This window comes from Strigops habroptila, chromosome 5 (genome assembly GCF_004027225.2).
Source record: "Strigops habroptila isolate Jane chromosome 5, bStrHab1.2.pri, whole genome shotgun sequence".
Taxonomy (NCBI): Eukaryota; Metazoa; Chordata; class Aves; order Psittaciformes; family Psittacidae; genus Strigops; species Strigops habroptila.
Genome location: NC_044281.2, coordinates 51620469 through 51632862, shown reverse-complemented (window position 1 = coordinate 51632862; position 12394 = coordinate 51620469). Strand labels below are relative to the sequence as shown.

Here is a 12394-nt window from a genome sequence, read left to right as displayed (position 1 = left end):
TACCTTGAACTTTTCTGAAAATAGATTTGAACTGTTCCGAGGCTGGAGACTGTTATTTTCCCAGTGGGCTTTAGACAGTGGACTTCCAATTGAGGCAGTTATGATGGAGTTAGAGACAGATCTAAACCTCTGAAATCTATTTGCTAGTAGGAGGTGGTTGAACATGAAGAGATAAACAAAATTATTTATTGCTACAAAGTTGTGGTTTTGTTCAGACTCTTTCGTTGTTTTTCAGTTGTATTTTATTTTTAAGAATGTGAAATTCTGTAATGATTGAATTCTCTTTAATTATAGGAAAGTTTATAGCACTAATGTGTGTGAGAGAATCTCATTATAAAGAATAACATTAATTGCATGTATTTCTTTCCTCCTTCCTATTTAAAACTTTTACATGTGAACAGTGGGAGGCAAGATTAAAGTCTAGAATTAGCCATTTATTTTAGCTAGCAGTTTTTGAGCTGACATAGGATAAGTGATCTTCATGCATAGTTAATATGGTGTTTTAACTTAAATTCTGTCATGGGAAATGAGGATACTACTGTTTATCTTGTTTATTTGGATGGGCTATATCTTTTTAGGGCAATTGAGCAGTTGCAGGGAATGCGGAAGAATGCAGAAGTGAGTCTACACCTGATGGTGGTGGGGATAGTGTGTGCTAACAAAGTTGAAGGATGTATCCATGTATCCCTTTTTGTCACGTGTAATTTAAGTTCTTGTTTTGAGATAGAGTATCAAATTAAGAATCTTAAACAGTCAGACACTAGCGCTCAGTTACAGCTTTCCTAAATTATGTTCAAAAGGCAACTGCTGTTTTAATCTAGTAAGAGACCAGGTAACAACAGTATTGTCAAAAGCAAAGTAGCTTCTATAATTTGTGCTTTCTTCCTTCTCTGCTGAAAGATGCATTTTTCTCCGCAAATTGGAACCCAATTCCTCAGTAACCTTAAAGCTGTAGTGTTGCTGCAGAGCAGATCCTTAGCCCACTTTGCATGACACTTAACCCTAGCTTTTTCATTTGCAGACCATAAGGATTTTTCTGCAGAAACCTCTGTATTATAGTGATGGTTATTTCCCATTTTCAAGAAGTAAGCTGTAACAGTCTGCTTCTTGAGACATGACCTTTTCTTCATGCCAGAGATGTACTATATGAATTTTAACTATTTTTGCAAGGTCAGTCTTGGTCTGATTTAGCTCATGTTTCTTTCTCTTGCATTTCCAGTTTTCTTGATTTGCATGTTATGCATATTAGATAGGCTAAATGTATGGTGAGCAGGATGGGGTCTTAGATTGTACAACATGATAAGGGAATGTGATTTGGCTAAATAATGAGAAGAATAAGTACATCTGAGTGTGTATTTGTTGAATAGTTCAGTGTTAACAGGTGTTGTTGAGAGGCATTTTTCCTTTCCTAACAAATACAAAGGAAGTTTGTGAATTGCTGGGTTAAGATGTCAGAATTGGTTTTTTCTTTCTGTGGATGTAAAAGTACAATAAATCATTAAGCTGTTCCTCAATATGAATAACATAGAAAATGGAGAAGAGGAAGACAGGTTTTACCTCTTACTTTCATTTAAAATTAAGCTGTTAAGGAAGCATCTGCTTACCTATCTGCCTCGAGTGGATATCAGCAGCAAATGTGAGTGTAATGGTACTTCTTGTACCATTTTTGCTGATTATACATTGTACTGCTTGTCAACGTTTGGTAAATATTCAAAAAGCACTTAGTATTGAAGTCTTTGACAGACTCTGCAAATTAGCACCTGTAGTACTTGTAAATTAACCATTTTGCTAACAAAATACTGGAAAATGGATTAACTGGAAAAGAAGTCTGAGTGCATGAAGCAAATTACCAAAACAGATGGATGTATTTGAGTGAGGACTTCCAAAAGATACAAACAATGTTTAGGCAAATAATCACTTAGACATCTAGCTATCACTGATTTTTAATCATTCTTTTGTCTGCCACAAATACACCATTTCTATTACGAATGCTATTCCTGGTAAAGAAGGTTTCTGGCAGTTTTCCTTTCACAATGCAGAGAGAACAGGATCCAAATGGTTGTCTTCATTATGTATTTATGAGACGCTTTCTTGGCAATGCATGCTGGATTTAGTAGTTTTCAAAGACTGGCGTCAACAGTAGACACATGCATACGAAAAGAAAAGAAACCACTTAGAGTGGTAAATATATCCACTATGCTGAGTATGTCATTGTCATACAGCATAAAGATACATCCAAGCCAGTATTTCAAATCTACACAATTTTTCAAGTTCTAGATCTACTTCTTGGGGTATGGAGCAACATACCTCATCTGATACAACAAGTTCAGTAAATACCACTGCTTGAGGAGTTTTTTCGACATGTTTGTAATTTTTTCCGTTTAAGAACTGAGTGTACCAGGTTTAACTGTAATGCGGATGCAAAAAATTTATTTCTTCTAGTTTACTGTAGTATTTTCCACCCGACGCAGGGCACCTGACTTTACTTTTAGCTTACTTTACCTATCACCTTTGGGATATAATTCAGTTGTTCAGCCACTTCCTTATCATGATGTGAGGAAAAAGTGGTAAGTCATTCTTTCTGTTATATAGTGGGACACAGTTATCACAGCTGTGTCCCACTTTGGCATTTCCTGAGCTACTGAAGAAGCAAAGAGTAATGGTGTAGGGTCCATCAGGCTGTTGTTATTGTTTGTTTTAGCAATCTGAGCTTTCTGCTGAGGAGCGACCAGAAAGGCTCGGAGCTGCCCAACAACATAGAAGGAAGGTGGCATCTCTGAATAAGCAGATTTTGCAAAAAACCAAACTCCTGGAAGAGGTAAGTATTGTGTGTGTAATGAAGAAGAAAACATTGATAAATGTAGTTGATCACAAAGTTTTTGCCATCCAGAAAAGATTTGCAAGCTGTCTTCTGTACCATGAATTTGTCATGCTGAACATTCATTTCAGCATTTCTGACTGTCTTGCTTGCACATTTATTATTAAGACAATGTGGCTGGGTTTATATTAGAGAATTGTATAGCTGTGTTTTTGAGAAGAGGGCTGGCTAGCTAACCAAATCATGCTTTCACTTTTTTTTTTGCATATCTCTCTTGGAGAAAAAGAGAGTATCTCCATTTGACTTGTTATCTATAGAGTTGAATTGGCTGTTTTCACAGTTTCAAGGAACAATTTAGCAAGTCTCTCTAAAATATGCCACGGATTATTTTTATCACTTCCTGTCCTTTATATGAGCCAGCTTGTCTCACTGGCTAAGGTAGGCTTTTTTGGTTGCTTGTTTGTTTGTTTGGGTGTGTTTTTGCACAGTCACTACTTGGTTCACATCTTCACATTTGTTTTAGGGGGGTGGAAGGGCTCTTGAATTTGAACAGCAAGAACCGCCATTCCTGTATTTCAACCTACTTGTGCTATTGCCATTTAACCCCAGGAAAGTACAAGTGGGAAAGCTATGCCATTAATGAAACGCCACTTTTAATTATGCGTACTGCTGTAATCAGCATGATGCCATCTTTAGCTTGCAGGATCTGATGAAGATATACTGCGTCAGAGTCAGTAATTGGCAGAGGTTGCCAAAAACCTAATAGTACTTGAGGAAAAATTGTTGCTGATGACTTCTGTCAAGTACCTCACTGCTTCAGCAGCTTTCATCTGGTTTTTCTTTTGTTTTGGTCTGCTCTTGTCAGTAATGTCTTAACCCCTTACATCTTAACTGTTTTTTCCTATTAAATGTTGGTGGTACAGGGACTCTGAAAGATAGGTGTCTGTGTGACACATTTTATGAGACAGTGATATGTTCAGTCTTTCAAACAACAATGATAAAAGAATGGTAGCTTTGAAAGCCTTCCCTGCTATGCTGTAACTATGGGAGCACTAGATTTTAAACTTTCCTGCTCAGCCACCTACTAGACCTGACTACTTCTTTTATTTGTTTTTCAAATGAGAATAAAGTATTCTCTAACAGCGCAATAATTACTTTTATTTAAAAGATATTTATCCCTTCAAAACTCAAATCTCCTTTCAGTAAAGCATATGCTGTGAACCATTTTCTGAAGTCTGTGACTAACATTCAATACCCAGTTTAAATTAAGATATAGAAATAAAGCTTATGCACAAGAAATTGGAAAGACAAATTGCCCATCCTGTTCTTTGTTTCTCTTTTTTTTTCTAACTTTAATAAAAAGCTTCATGAAAAACCAGTGAACGTTCTTCTTAATTTATTTTGTATTAAAAAGTACTTTGAAAGGGTAGAGAATATTAGAATGCATTTCTTTTGGAACATGCTGAACTAGTTTTGTTCTTAAACTGATGCATTTCTGTTTGTGTTGCCCTTTGGCATGCTGGATCTGTTCAAAACCAGCATTTTTTCCTAGTCAATACCACTACAATTATTATTTCAATTGTATGTTGAGCGCATTGAGTGTAAACCATGTCTGTCACAATTCCTCTCCATTCTAGAGTGGAATATTAGAAAGTATTATGATATACGATAATTACGATATTATGATCTGAAATTAAATATACCTTTTTTTAAACTTTAGGTTGTATTCTTCTAACACTTTGGTAATATCAGTTTTCTATGTCCGTTTATGTCAATCATAACTTTACTGTTTTGTCAAGATGATAGTAAAAAGTCAAGATGTTAGTAAAAAGATATTGACAATATCTAGCATTAAATGCAAGCTGAAGTGTCAGGCTTTCAAAAATCATGATATGGGCTTACACACAATTAAATTCTGTGTGAATTCCCATGTTGGTTTGAGGTTTTTTTCCTGAAGTAGAAAAACAAATTACAGTATGAGATCATTCAATTTCAGAAGTGGGGGAAAAGAAGAGGATGTTCATTGTATCCTAAGTCATTGCAGTACATTTCTGTCACACTTTAACTCTTCTTTTAAACACAAAAGCTATAAGACAACTACATATGAAGGGAGATACAGATGTGCTGTGTGTATATTGTAGAATGGAGACAGATGAAGGCGCTCTCACAGCATCTGCACTGAGCTAGCAGGTTGCAAAGCTGTTCCAGATAGGCCTTGTTTGTCATGAATGGCAATGGTTTAGCACTGCCTCATTGCAAAAGGTGGCACATTTGCTCAGGTTTAAGGATGTTATAGTACAGTTCTACAGAATTTGGTTGTGTCCACCAGCTTACATCCATCTGCAGTTTGTCTGCAGGTAGTACGTAGACATACAGAAGGCATGCTCAGTTTGAATGTATGCATGTATTAGAACACCACACCACAGCCCTTGCATTTTGAGAACAGCTCGTGTTCTTGGAGGCAGTTAGCTGAAGTTTAACTTTGGGGTGGACAAGTTAGGTACATTTGTGTAGGAAGAGTAGCATTAGGAAATTGCAACAGCTAGCTCAGGTTTCAAACAATGAAAATGTGCACTAGCATACTTCTCCAGCAGAGCTGTTGCCTTGATCTTTCTTGCCTCGTTGAGCTGTAGGAGAGGCTGGTAAATGAGCTTAGCAGTTGTGGGTGGCTTTTGCAGCTGTTCTGTGCCATTATGATCTGGAAAGCAGAAAGCTTTTGTTTGGTTGGTTTTGTTTGGGGGTTTTTTTGGGTTTTTTTGGTAACAGGTGGCTCTTACATTCTAGAAAATTGTAGCATAGTGTGGCTACTGTGTTAGTAATACCGAATATGCCTGTAACTATGTGTATGTTGAGTGGGTTACATTTTCCTGCCTGGTGCAAGTAATTTCCTCTTATCAGTTTCCCAGACATATGAATGCTGTTGGGGTAGGGTAGAAACATGGTTGTAAACCACACAAACTGGTAGAGTCCTTACTTCATTACAGATCTGCTTTTAACTGCCAAACAAACTTCACAATCCACAGGAGAAGTTAAGTATTTTCCAAATCTGTTATCATACTATTTGTCATTTTAGTAGTGGAGGGCCCTTTAACTGGGCTGCTTATTTCCACTACATAACAGTCTCAGTGCTATGTGGTTTTAGATGGGGAAAAAGTACTGACAGCTACAAGACAAATACAATCCTTTTATCACTTTAGTTAAGTAAAAAACTCCTGGCTGGGGTTTTGGTTTTGGGTTTGTTGGGTTTTTTCTAACCACTTGCCAAAGACAGCTTTTGAACTTAGTGATAATCAAGACCCCCATTTTAAAAAATGATTGTGAAGTTCTGGCTTTAATGCTGCAGTAAGTTTCAGCAAGAGTTCTTATAACAAATGTTCCTTTACCTTTGTGAGATATGGACTGCAGGCTTAAATTTATCCCCCCCCCCCCCCCAAGTAGTTAGAATTCAGTCTATTGGTGAATTATTGGTGAAAAATATGAAAAAGCTCTCTTTTTATAAATTCAGATGTGGAAAAGAATGAGTGTTGGGTCACAGCTCCATGTTGTGAACTGCAAACTAAACCAGCATGAAAAGAAGTGGAAAAGAAAGCTAAATGTGCATTTCTTTGTTTGCAGCACTTCTGCTCCAGTTTTAACCCATGTCCCATTTTTATTATTACTATTTGCAATGTTATCTTAAATCATAAGGACGTTCTTAAATCAGGAGGATCTTCTAAAATTGGCCTCTCTAAATTATTTGACAAGTGAAATATGCAGTGACATTTTCTAACTGCCTTCTTACTAGACTTTCCACAGTTACACAAAAGAAAATCATAAAGGAGCTTTCTTAATTGGTGTGGATATGTCTGTGGTATGGTGCCATGGCACTTTTATGCAAGTCTCAAATCACCCTGACTTATCTGGAGAAGTACAGAATGTGGCTCTCTTCTTAGCCTGTTATGAAACTAGGCCAGTGTAACCAGGCTAAATAACCTTGAGCAATTTAGCAGAGATTCTATCCAGTAAGTTACCATTCTGTTGGCATCCAGACATCTAGAAGGTCAGGTTGAAAATGATTGCTGTTATTAATTAAATATTCAATCAGAGTTCTTGCAATCAAATGCTGTCAGGGTAGATGACAAGAAAAGACTGTGTTTGATGGTTAGCCTATTATTTAATAGACAACCATTATTAACAGGTCAAATATTGCTGTTCTCCATTACAGCTGTAATTAGCATGATTTTTTTTTTTTCTCTTTTGTAATAGTTGCAAGCTAAATGTACTGATCTGCAGGCAAAATGTACTGAAGCAAAAAAGACGTTAACAGAGGTAATCTTCTTTGTTTTTCTATGTACTTATTCTAGCTGAACCATTTTTGAGAAGCTTTGTGTGTAGAAGGGTGTATTAAATGGAGAAGACATTTGGCAAAGCTAAGTACCATGAATCACTTCATGTCTAGAAGTGTATTTCAATTTATTATTAATTGCAACCCTTAGGTTAAGAGTTACAGTGAAAAGCTGGACAAGAAATTGGCAGCCTTAGAAACAATAGAATCCCAAGCAGATTCTAGGTAAGTTTCTTCCTTTGTGACCTTTGGAATTCTGAAAATTGATGGTTTGAAAATTAATCATTCAATGTTTGTTGCTTTATCAACCTAAACAAATAACTACAATTTAGAAATTAGCTTCCAGCTTGTTTTCCAAAGACAGGAAAATATTGCCATAGTATTCAGTTGCAATGAAAAGTGTCAATCTGTAGTTAAAATAATTGTAGGTGTTTAAAGCACAAGAACCCTAGATACAGTTGATAAATAGATGAAGCCTTCCTGATTTATTTTCTTCATATTTGAAGGCTTCATCTCACATACATTAAACAGGAATCTCTCTCAAAACTTCCGCAATAATGAGGCCAGAACATAGCAAAACCATCAAAATACTCAGTGTAATACTACATTTTTATTTTAACCTTGATTTATCAGTGGTGATATTTGGGTTTTTAATTTACACAGATTTTATTGGAAATTTATTTAGAACTAAGCTTGTTCTAGTGTCTTTTAGTTTGCCATCTATTTAAATTAGAAACTGAAAATCTAATGTGGTTTACTGGATCTTCAAATTTAGCATATTACAGAGTCTGCGAGCACTGGTGGCCATGAATGAAAACCTAAAAAGCCAGGAGCAAGAGTTCAAAGCACATTGTAGGGTAAGTTTTAGTTTCTTAAATAAGGATTCATTTAAAACTTTGTAAATAAGCATTATAATTCTTCCTGATTTGTTGTCTTATTACGTGTCCCTGTCTGTCACCTGTCCCTGTCGGGTGACAGTAAATTTTACTGTCACCTGACAGTACTTTACTGGTAGTTTTAGGTTTATACTGAATTCTGCCACCAGCTTGATTTGCAGCAGAACTATGAACAGTTGCCCAGTTCTGCAGTATGTCATATCTGCAACAAGGCTGATGTCCAAGGAGGATGGAACCGGATTAACCAGCACTTATCCTGTGCCCTGAGGCAGGGAGGTATAAAGAAGGCTGCTAAGGCATCTGAATTAGTGTGGCCTTCAATGTTCTGCCATGCCTGGACTCTTCAATACAGGACAGTTTCTAGACATAGAATGCTGTATCAGCCATATACTGGTCACAGCTGTGGCTTTTCTTGCTCCCATTACCATCCTGCTGAGAGGAACCTGGGGTGGGTTGACAGGGAGCACTAAAATCTAAGTTTGAGGCTGGGCTGTGCTAAATACCCACCTGTGCTATTCACACCTGAAATAGGTTGTCTCTTCTTTCATAGTGCAGCCAACGGTGACCTGAGGAGAGGTAGACTGCCAAAGAGGAGGGCTTCATGAAGGGTCCTAGCTAGGCCCCACCAAAAGAGACCAGACTGAGATGAAGCTATTGCAGTTTTCAGAGCGTGTTTCAGTTTTACCACTGAATTGCTATGTTTTGCTGCCCTGTTTACTGCTGTGTTTATGGACTGCCTAGAAACATGATCAGAGAGAATAGTTTTCATTTTCTTCTATTTGAACAACAGTGGATGGGATTTAATAGAGTGCAAAGAAGTAAAAAGAAATAGCGCCCAAAGGCACAGACTGATCATAGGAACCTTATTTTCCCATACATACTGCTTTGGAAAGTACTAAAGGATTGTAATAGAAACTGCAAGTTTGTAATGGAAGCCTGCAAGTAACTTTAGGTTCATTCATTTTTTACAAATGCTGTATGTTGCAGTCCCATGTCATGCTGATATTACTGTAATATTTCTTTGCTTCCTCAGTTCCTTTTTCCGTGTCACTCATTAGTTGTCTTACTTGCAAATATACTAGATCCAGCTAAGAAATAAATCTGTTCCTGTGTTTGATAAAAGCAGGCATATAATGTTTTATATAATGAGTAATAATGGATGCCTTACACCTAGGCAGGGAATGCTGTTTAATCTTAAATTCAAATATAAAGTATATGTCAGCTCATTAGAGGTATATGTTGTCAAGCTTCCTGCTCTCCCCTGTTAAGAGGATAGGTATCAGTTAAAAGCAACATTTTTTTTCTTGTTTTAAAGGAAGAAATGGAGAGACTTCAACAAAGTATTGAGAATTTGAAAGCTGAGGCAGTGGAAAATGGGGAGGAACAGGTAATAACAAATGTTTAAGTTTTTATTTTCAATTTGTGCCTTAAAATGTTGATTCAGGCCCTGCTTACTTTCAGGGCATTCTCATAAGCATTAAAGTATCTGTTGCATTCTCTGAAAAATTCTGTCCCCCTTCCCTACTGGTAAAGCCACAGTTCAGGCTAATAATCATAGAAATAGAGCAGACTGAAAATAGTTGTAGTATTCTTCATTGTTCTTGCAGAATCCATGGGCTAACTTAGAGATGCTTTTGTGTCTCTAACTTCTTTATAGTACCAGATGGATGTTGTGTTAAGAGCAGTGCATATCTCTGGCAAAACCAGGTCTTCCTCAGAAAGCATGTTTATTTTGTTTGGGGTTTTTTTTTTGGTTGGTTGGTTGGTTGGTTGGGGTTTTTTTTTTTCTGAAATGTGGATTTGTTTGAAGGATGAAAGCACAAGTTTTCAGTGGCTCAGTACATTGCATGCCATGAGTAACTGTCAGAAGTTAGGCTTTAGCACAAGTGCATCCAGACTGATGCCACTGAATAATGCACAGAAAAGGAAAAGCTTGAATGACTTGTATTTTCAGTGTGTAAACATTTGATATATTAATGCCTTTGAGATGAAGTAGGTTACAGGTAGCAAACAGATTTTCATGCTGTTCTTCTGAACACAGAATAAAAAATTAAAATGTAAACCTAAATCTTAAATTTTTAAGCAAGAAAAAGATAAAGTCCACAATCCAAGAAATTTACAATATATGTCAGAGGGTTTATATTATGTCCTGGACTGTGTTTGTCCTTAACTCCTCTACTAAATCAGAGTATAAACATTCAGACAATGAGTACGGGCAATCTTCTGATGCATATCTTCATTTAAAGTGTGACTGTTGTAAAGCAGTGGAAAAATTGACAAACCTTAAAAACTAAAATATCAAAGGCTTAAAAGCTAGCAAAATGCACTTGTTTACAGTAAAAGATGTCAGGTTTTTAATGCAGATTATGAATCATTGTTTTAAAAAAAATAAGAGCAAATGGTGGTGTTACTGTGGGAGCCATTAAATGGGAAGTAGACAAATACAGTAAACACACCCAGTCTGTGCATTTTTGCACTGCAGCTCTCATGCTTCTGTAATTCACAGTTGTTCTGGGTTCTTAAATTCTAGGAGCCGAATAAGGTTATAGAACAGCAGTACAAAACTGAGAAAGATAAGCTTCAAAAGATTCGTCTGTTATTGGTGAGTAACTCTGTAAATTTACTTGTACACAATTATTGATGTTTTCTTACCTTGTAATTTCTAATATTACTTTTTATTGGGTTTTTTTTCTGTTTTTAAAATTTTTTTTCTATCACAAATCAATTACAAAAGAAATTGAGCCTCAGCCAATGCTTTTTTTGATTAATTATTTAGTAACAAAATATTGCTGGGGGGGCTTCATCCATTTTAAGAAGAGAACAAGAAGAGGCTTTGTTTTCTCCCCTTCTAACTTTCTATTCAGGCACGAAGAAACAGAGAAATAGCCATTTTGCAACGCAAGATTGATGAAGTACCCAGCCGAGCTGAGCTAACACAGTATCAGAAGAGATTTATTGAACTTTACAGTCAGGGTATGTATATCAAGCAGGACCATCCTGCTGAAGGCTAAAGCCCTGAAAGGAGGGCAATTGCATTTTTAAGCGTATGGCATATAACAGCAGCACTTGCTAACTTTGTGGTCTCTTAAGGACCTTTAGGTATTCATGTTATACACCCTATTTTCAAGGTTTTATAAACTGGCTAGAAGAATTTTGTAGAGCATGAAACTTGATGCGCAGGATTTCTGGAGTAAATTTTGTCGGCGACAGGTTCAGTCATTTTCGATAATGTGTATTTAGAAAGTCCTTAATTCACCGTGTACAAATGAGGTTGCAGTAAATTTGAGGTATGTTTAATTAATTGCTATTAACATTAGATTGTTTGCATTGTTTTCATTGACATGAGATACCTGGTTCTGAACCAAACTACGTAAAAATAAATATCCTGCAGTATCATGGTAGGAATAGACTACAAATTGTCTTTAACTTTTTTTATGATAAGACGTTATAAAACAGGTAAATGTGCTCAGCTGACTTTTTGGATAGGTGTGCGTGTGCTGTGCACTCGCTGTGCATAGATGGTATGGAACATACAAACTGAATAAAATTTTGAAATTATTCTATTAAATTGATAACAGACCAGTATATTTACTGGTATATATTTGATGTAGCTTGTGTATTAGCATAGGCTAAGAGAAGTTTCTACCAAGAAGAACTAGCTAGTGTTCTAAAGATACTTTGCATTTATTAAACACGTGTGTGAACCAAGCTCTTGAACGTTGAGCAGTTCTAAAATTTTTATCTAACTTTGCAAATCTTTGCCCTGATGAAGCATTTCTGGTGACATAATCATGTGGTATCTTCCATGTGTTGTCTGACTCAATGCATGGAATAGATGCACTTCTTTAGTGAGTACAAATCCAGTACTTCCTTCCCCCCACTTTGCTTCTTATGTGCTGTGCAGTTTATTTAATCAAGTCCAGCTACAAAGACAACTTTGTTGTCTTGCATTAAATTTGCTACAGATGTTTTCTCTGTCATGGCTAGGTGACTTCAGACAAATAATCTATGCTCAGAGCATCTGCCTGCTCAGAAGATGGGGGCTTCATTTATATATGAAGCAAAGAAAGATTAAGATCAAAGAGACTTATGAAGCTTTGGGTGTAGATCTAAGATGCTTTGAACTTTATGGGACTTTGTTTTCTATAGTACAAAATATGTGTAGTTACCTATGATAACACACTGCTCGGTTGTAGCCAGGAACTTGCACTGTACAAGGCTAAGCTTTTGGAAAAATGCCCTGAAAACCTCTAGCAAGTCTGCCTATGAATTGTGGTATTATTTAGAGGCTTTTCATTCAGCCGGATTCAGGTGATATTTGGAGTTGCCAAAACCTGGTATTTTTGAACTTTGATC

General features: G+C 36.5%; 1 protein-coding gene across 3 annotated transcripts in view; it reads left to right on the top strand.

The window, feature by feature from the left end:
* CCDC93 (coiled-coil domain containing 93) overlaps nucleotides 1–12394 on the top strand; it is a 52082-nt gene that overhangs the window by 25469 nt on the left and 14219 nt on the right. For all 3 annotated transcript variants that reach the window (XR_003991569.2, XR_003991570.2, XM_030487397.2), the window contains exons 12-18: nucleotides 2702–2818; nucleotides 7064–7126; nucleotides 7294–7367; nucleotides 7918–7999; nucleotides 9354–9425; nucleotides 10569–10640; nucleotides 10903–11011. Coding sequence is in view for 1 of the 3 variants with exons in the window: in XM_030487397.2 (XP_030343257.1) it covers nucleotides 2702–2818; nucleotides 7064–7126; nucleotides 7294–7367; nucleotides 7918–7999; nucleotides 9354–9425; nucleotides 10569–10640; nucleotides 10903–11011 (589 nt within the window). In the remaining 2 variants the exon portion in view is untranslated. The remainder of the gene's footprint in view (nucleotides 1–2701; nucleotides 2819–7063; nucleotides 7127–7293; nucleotides 7368–7917; nucleotides 8000–9353; nucleotides 9426–10568; nucleotides 10641–10902; nucleotides 11012–12394) is intronic.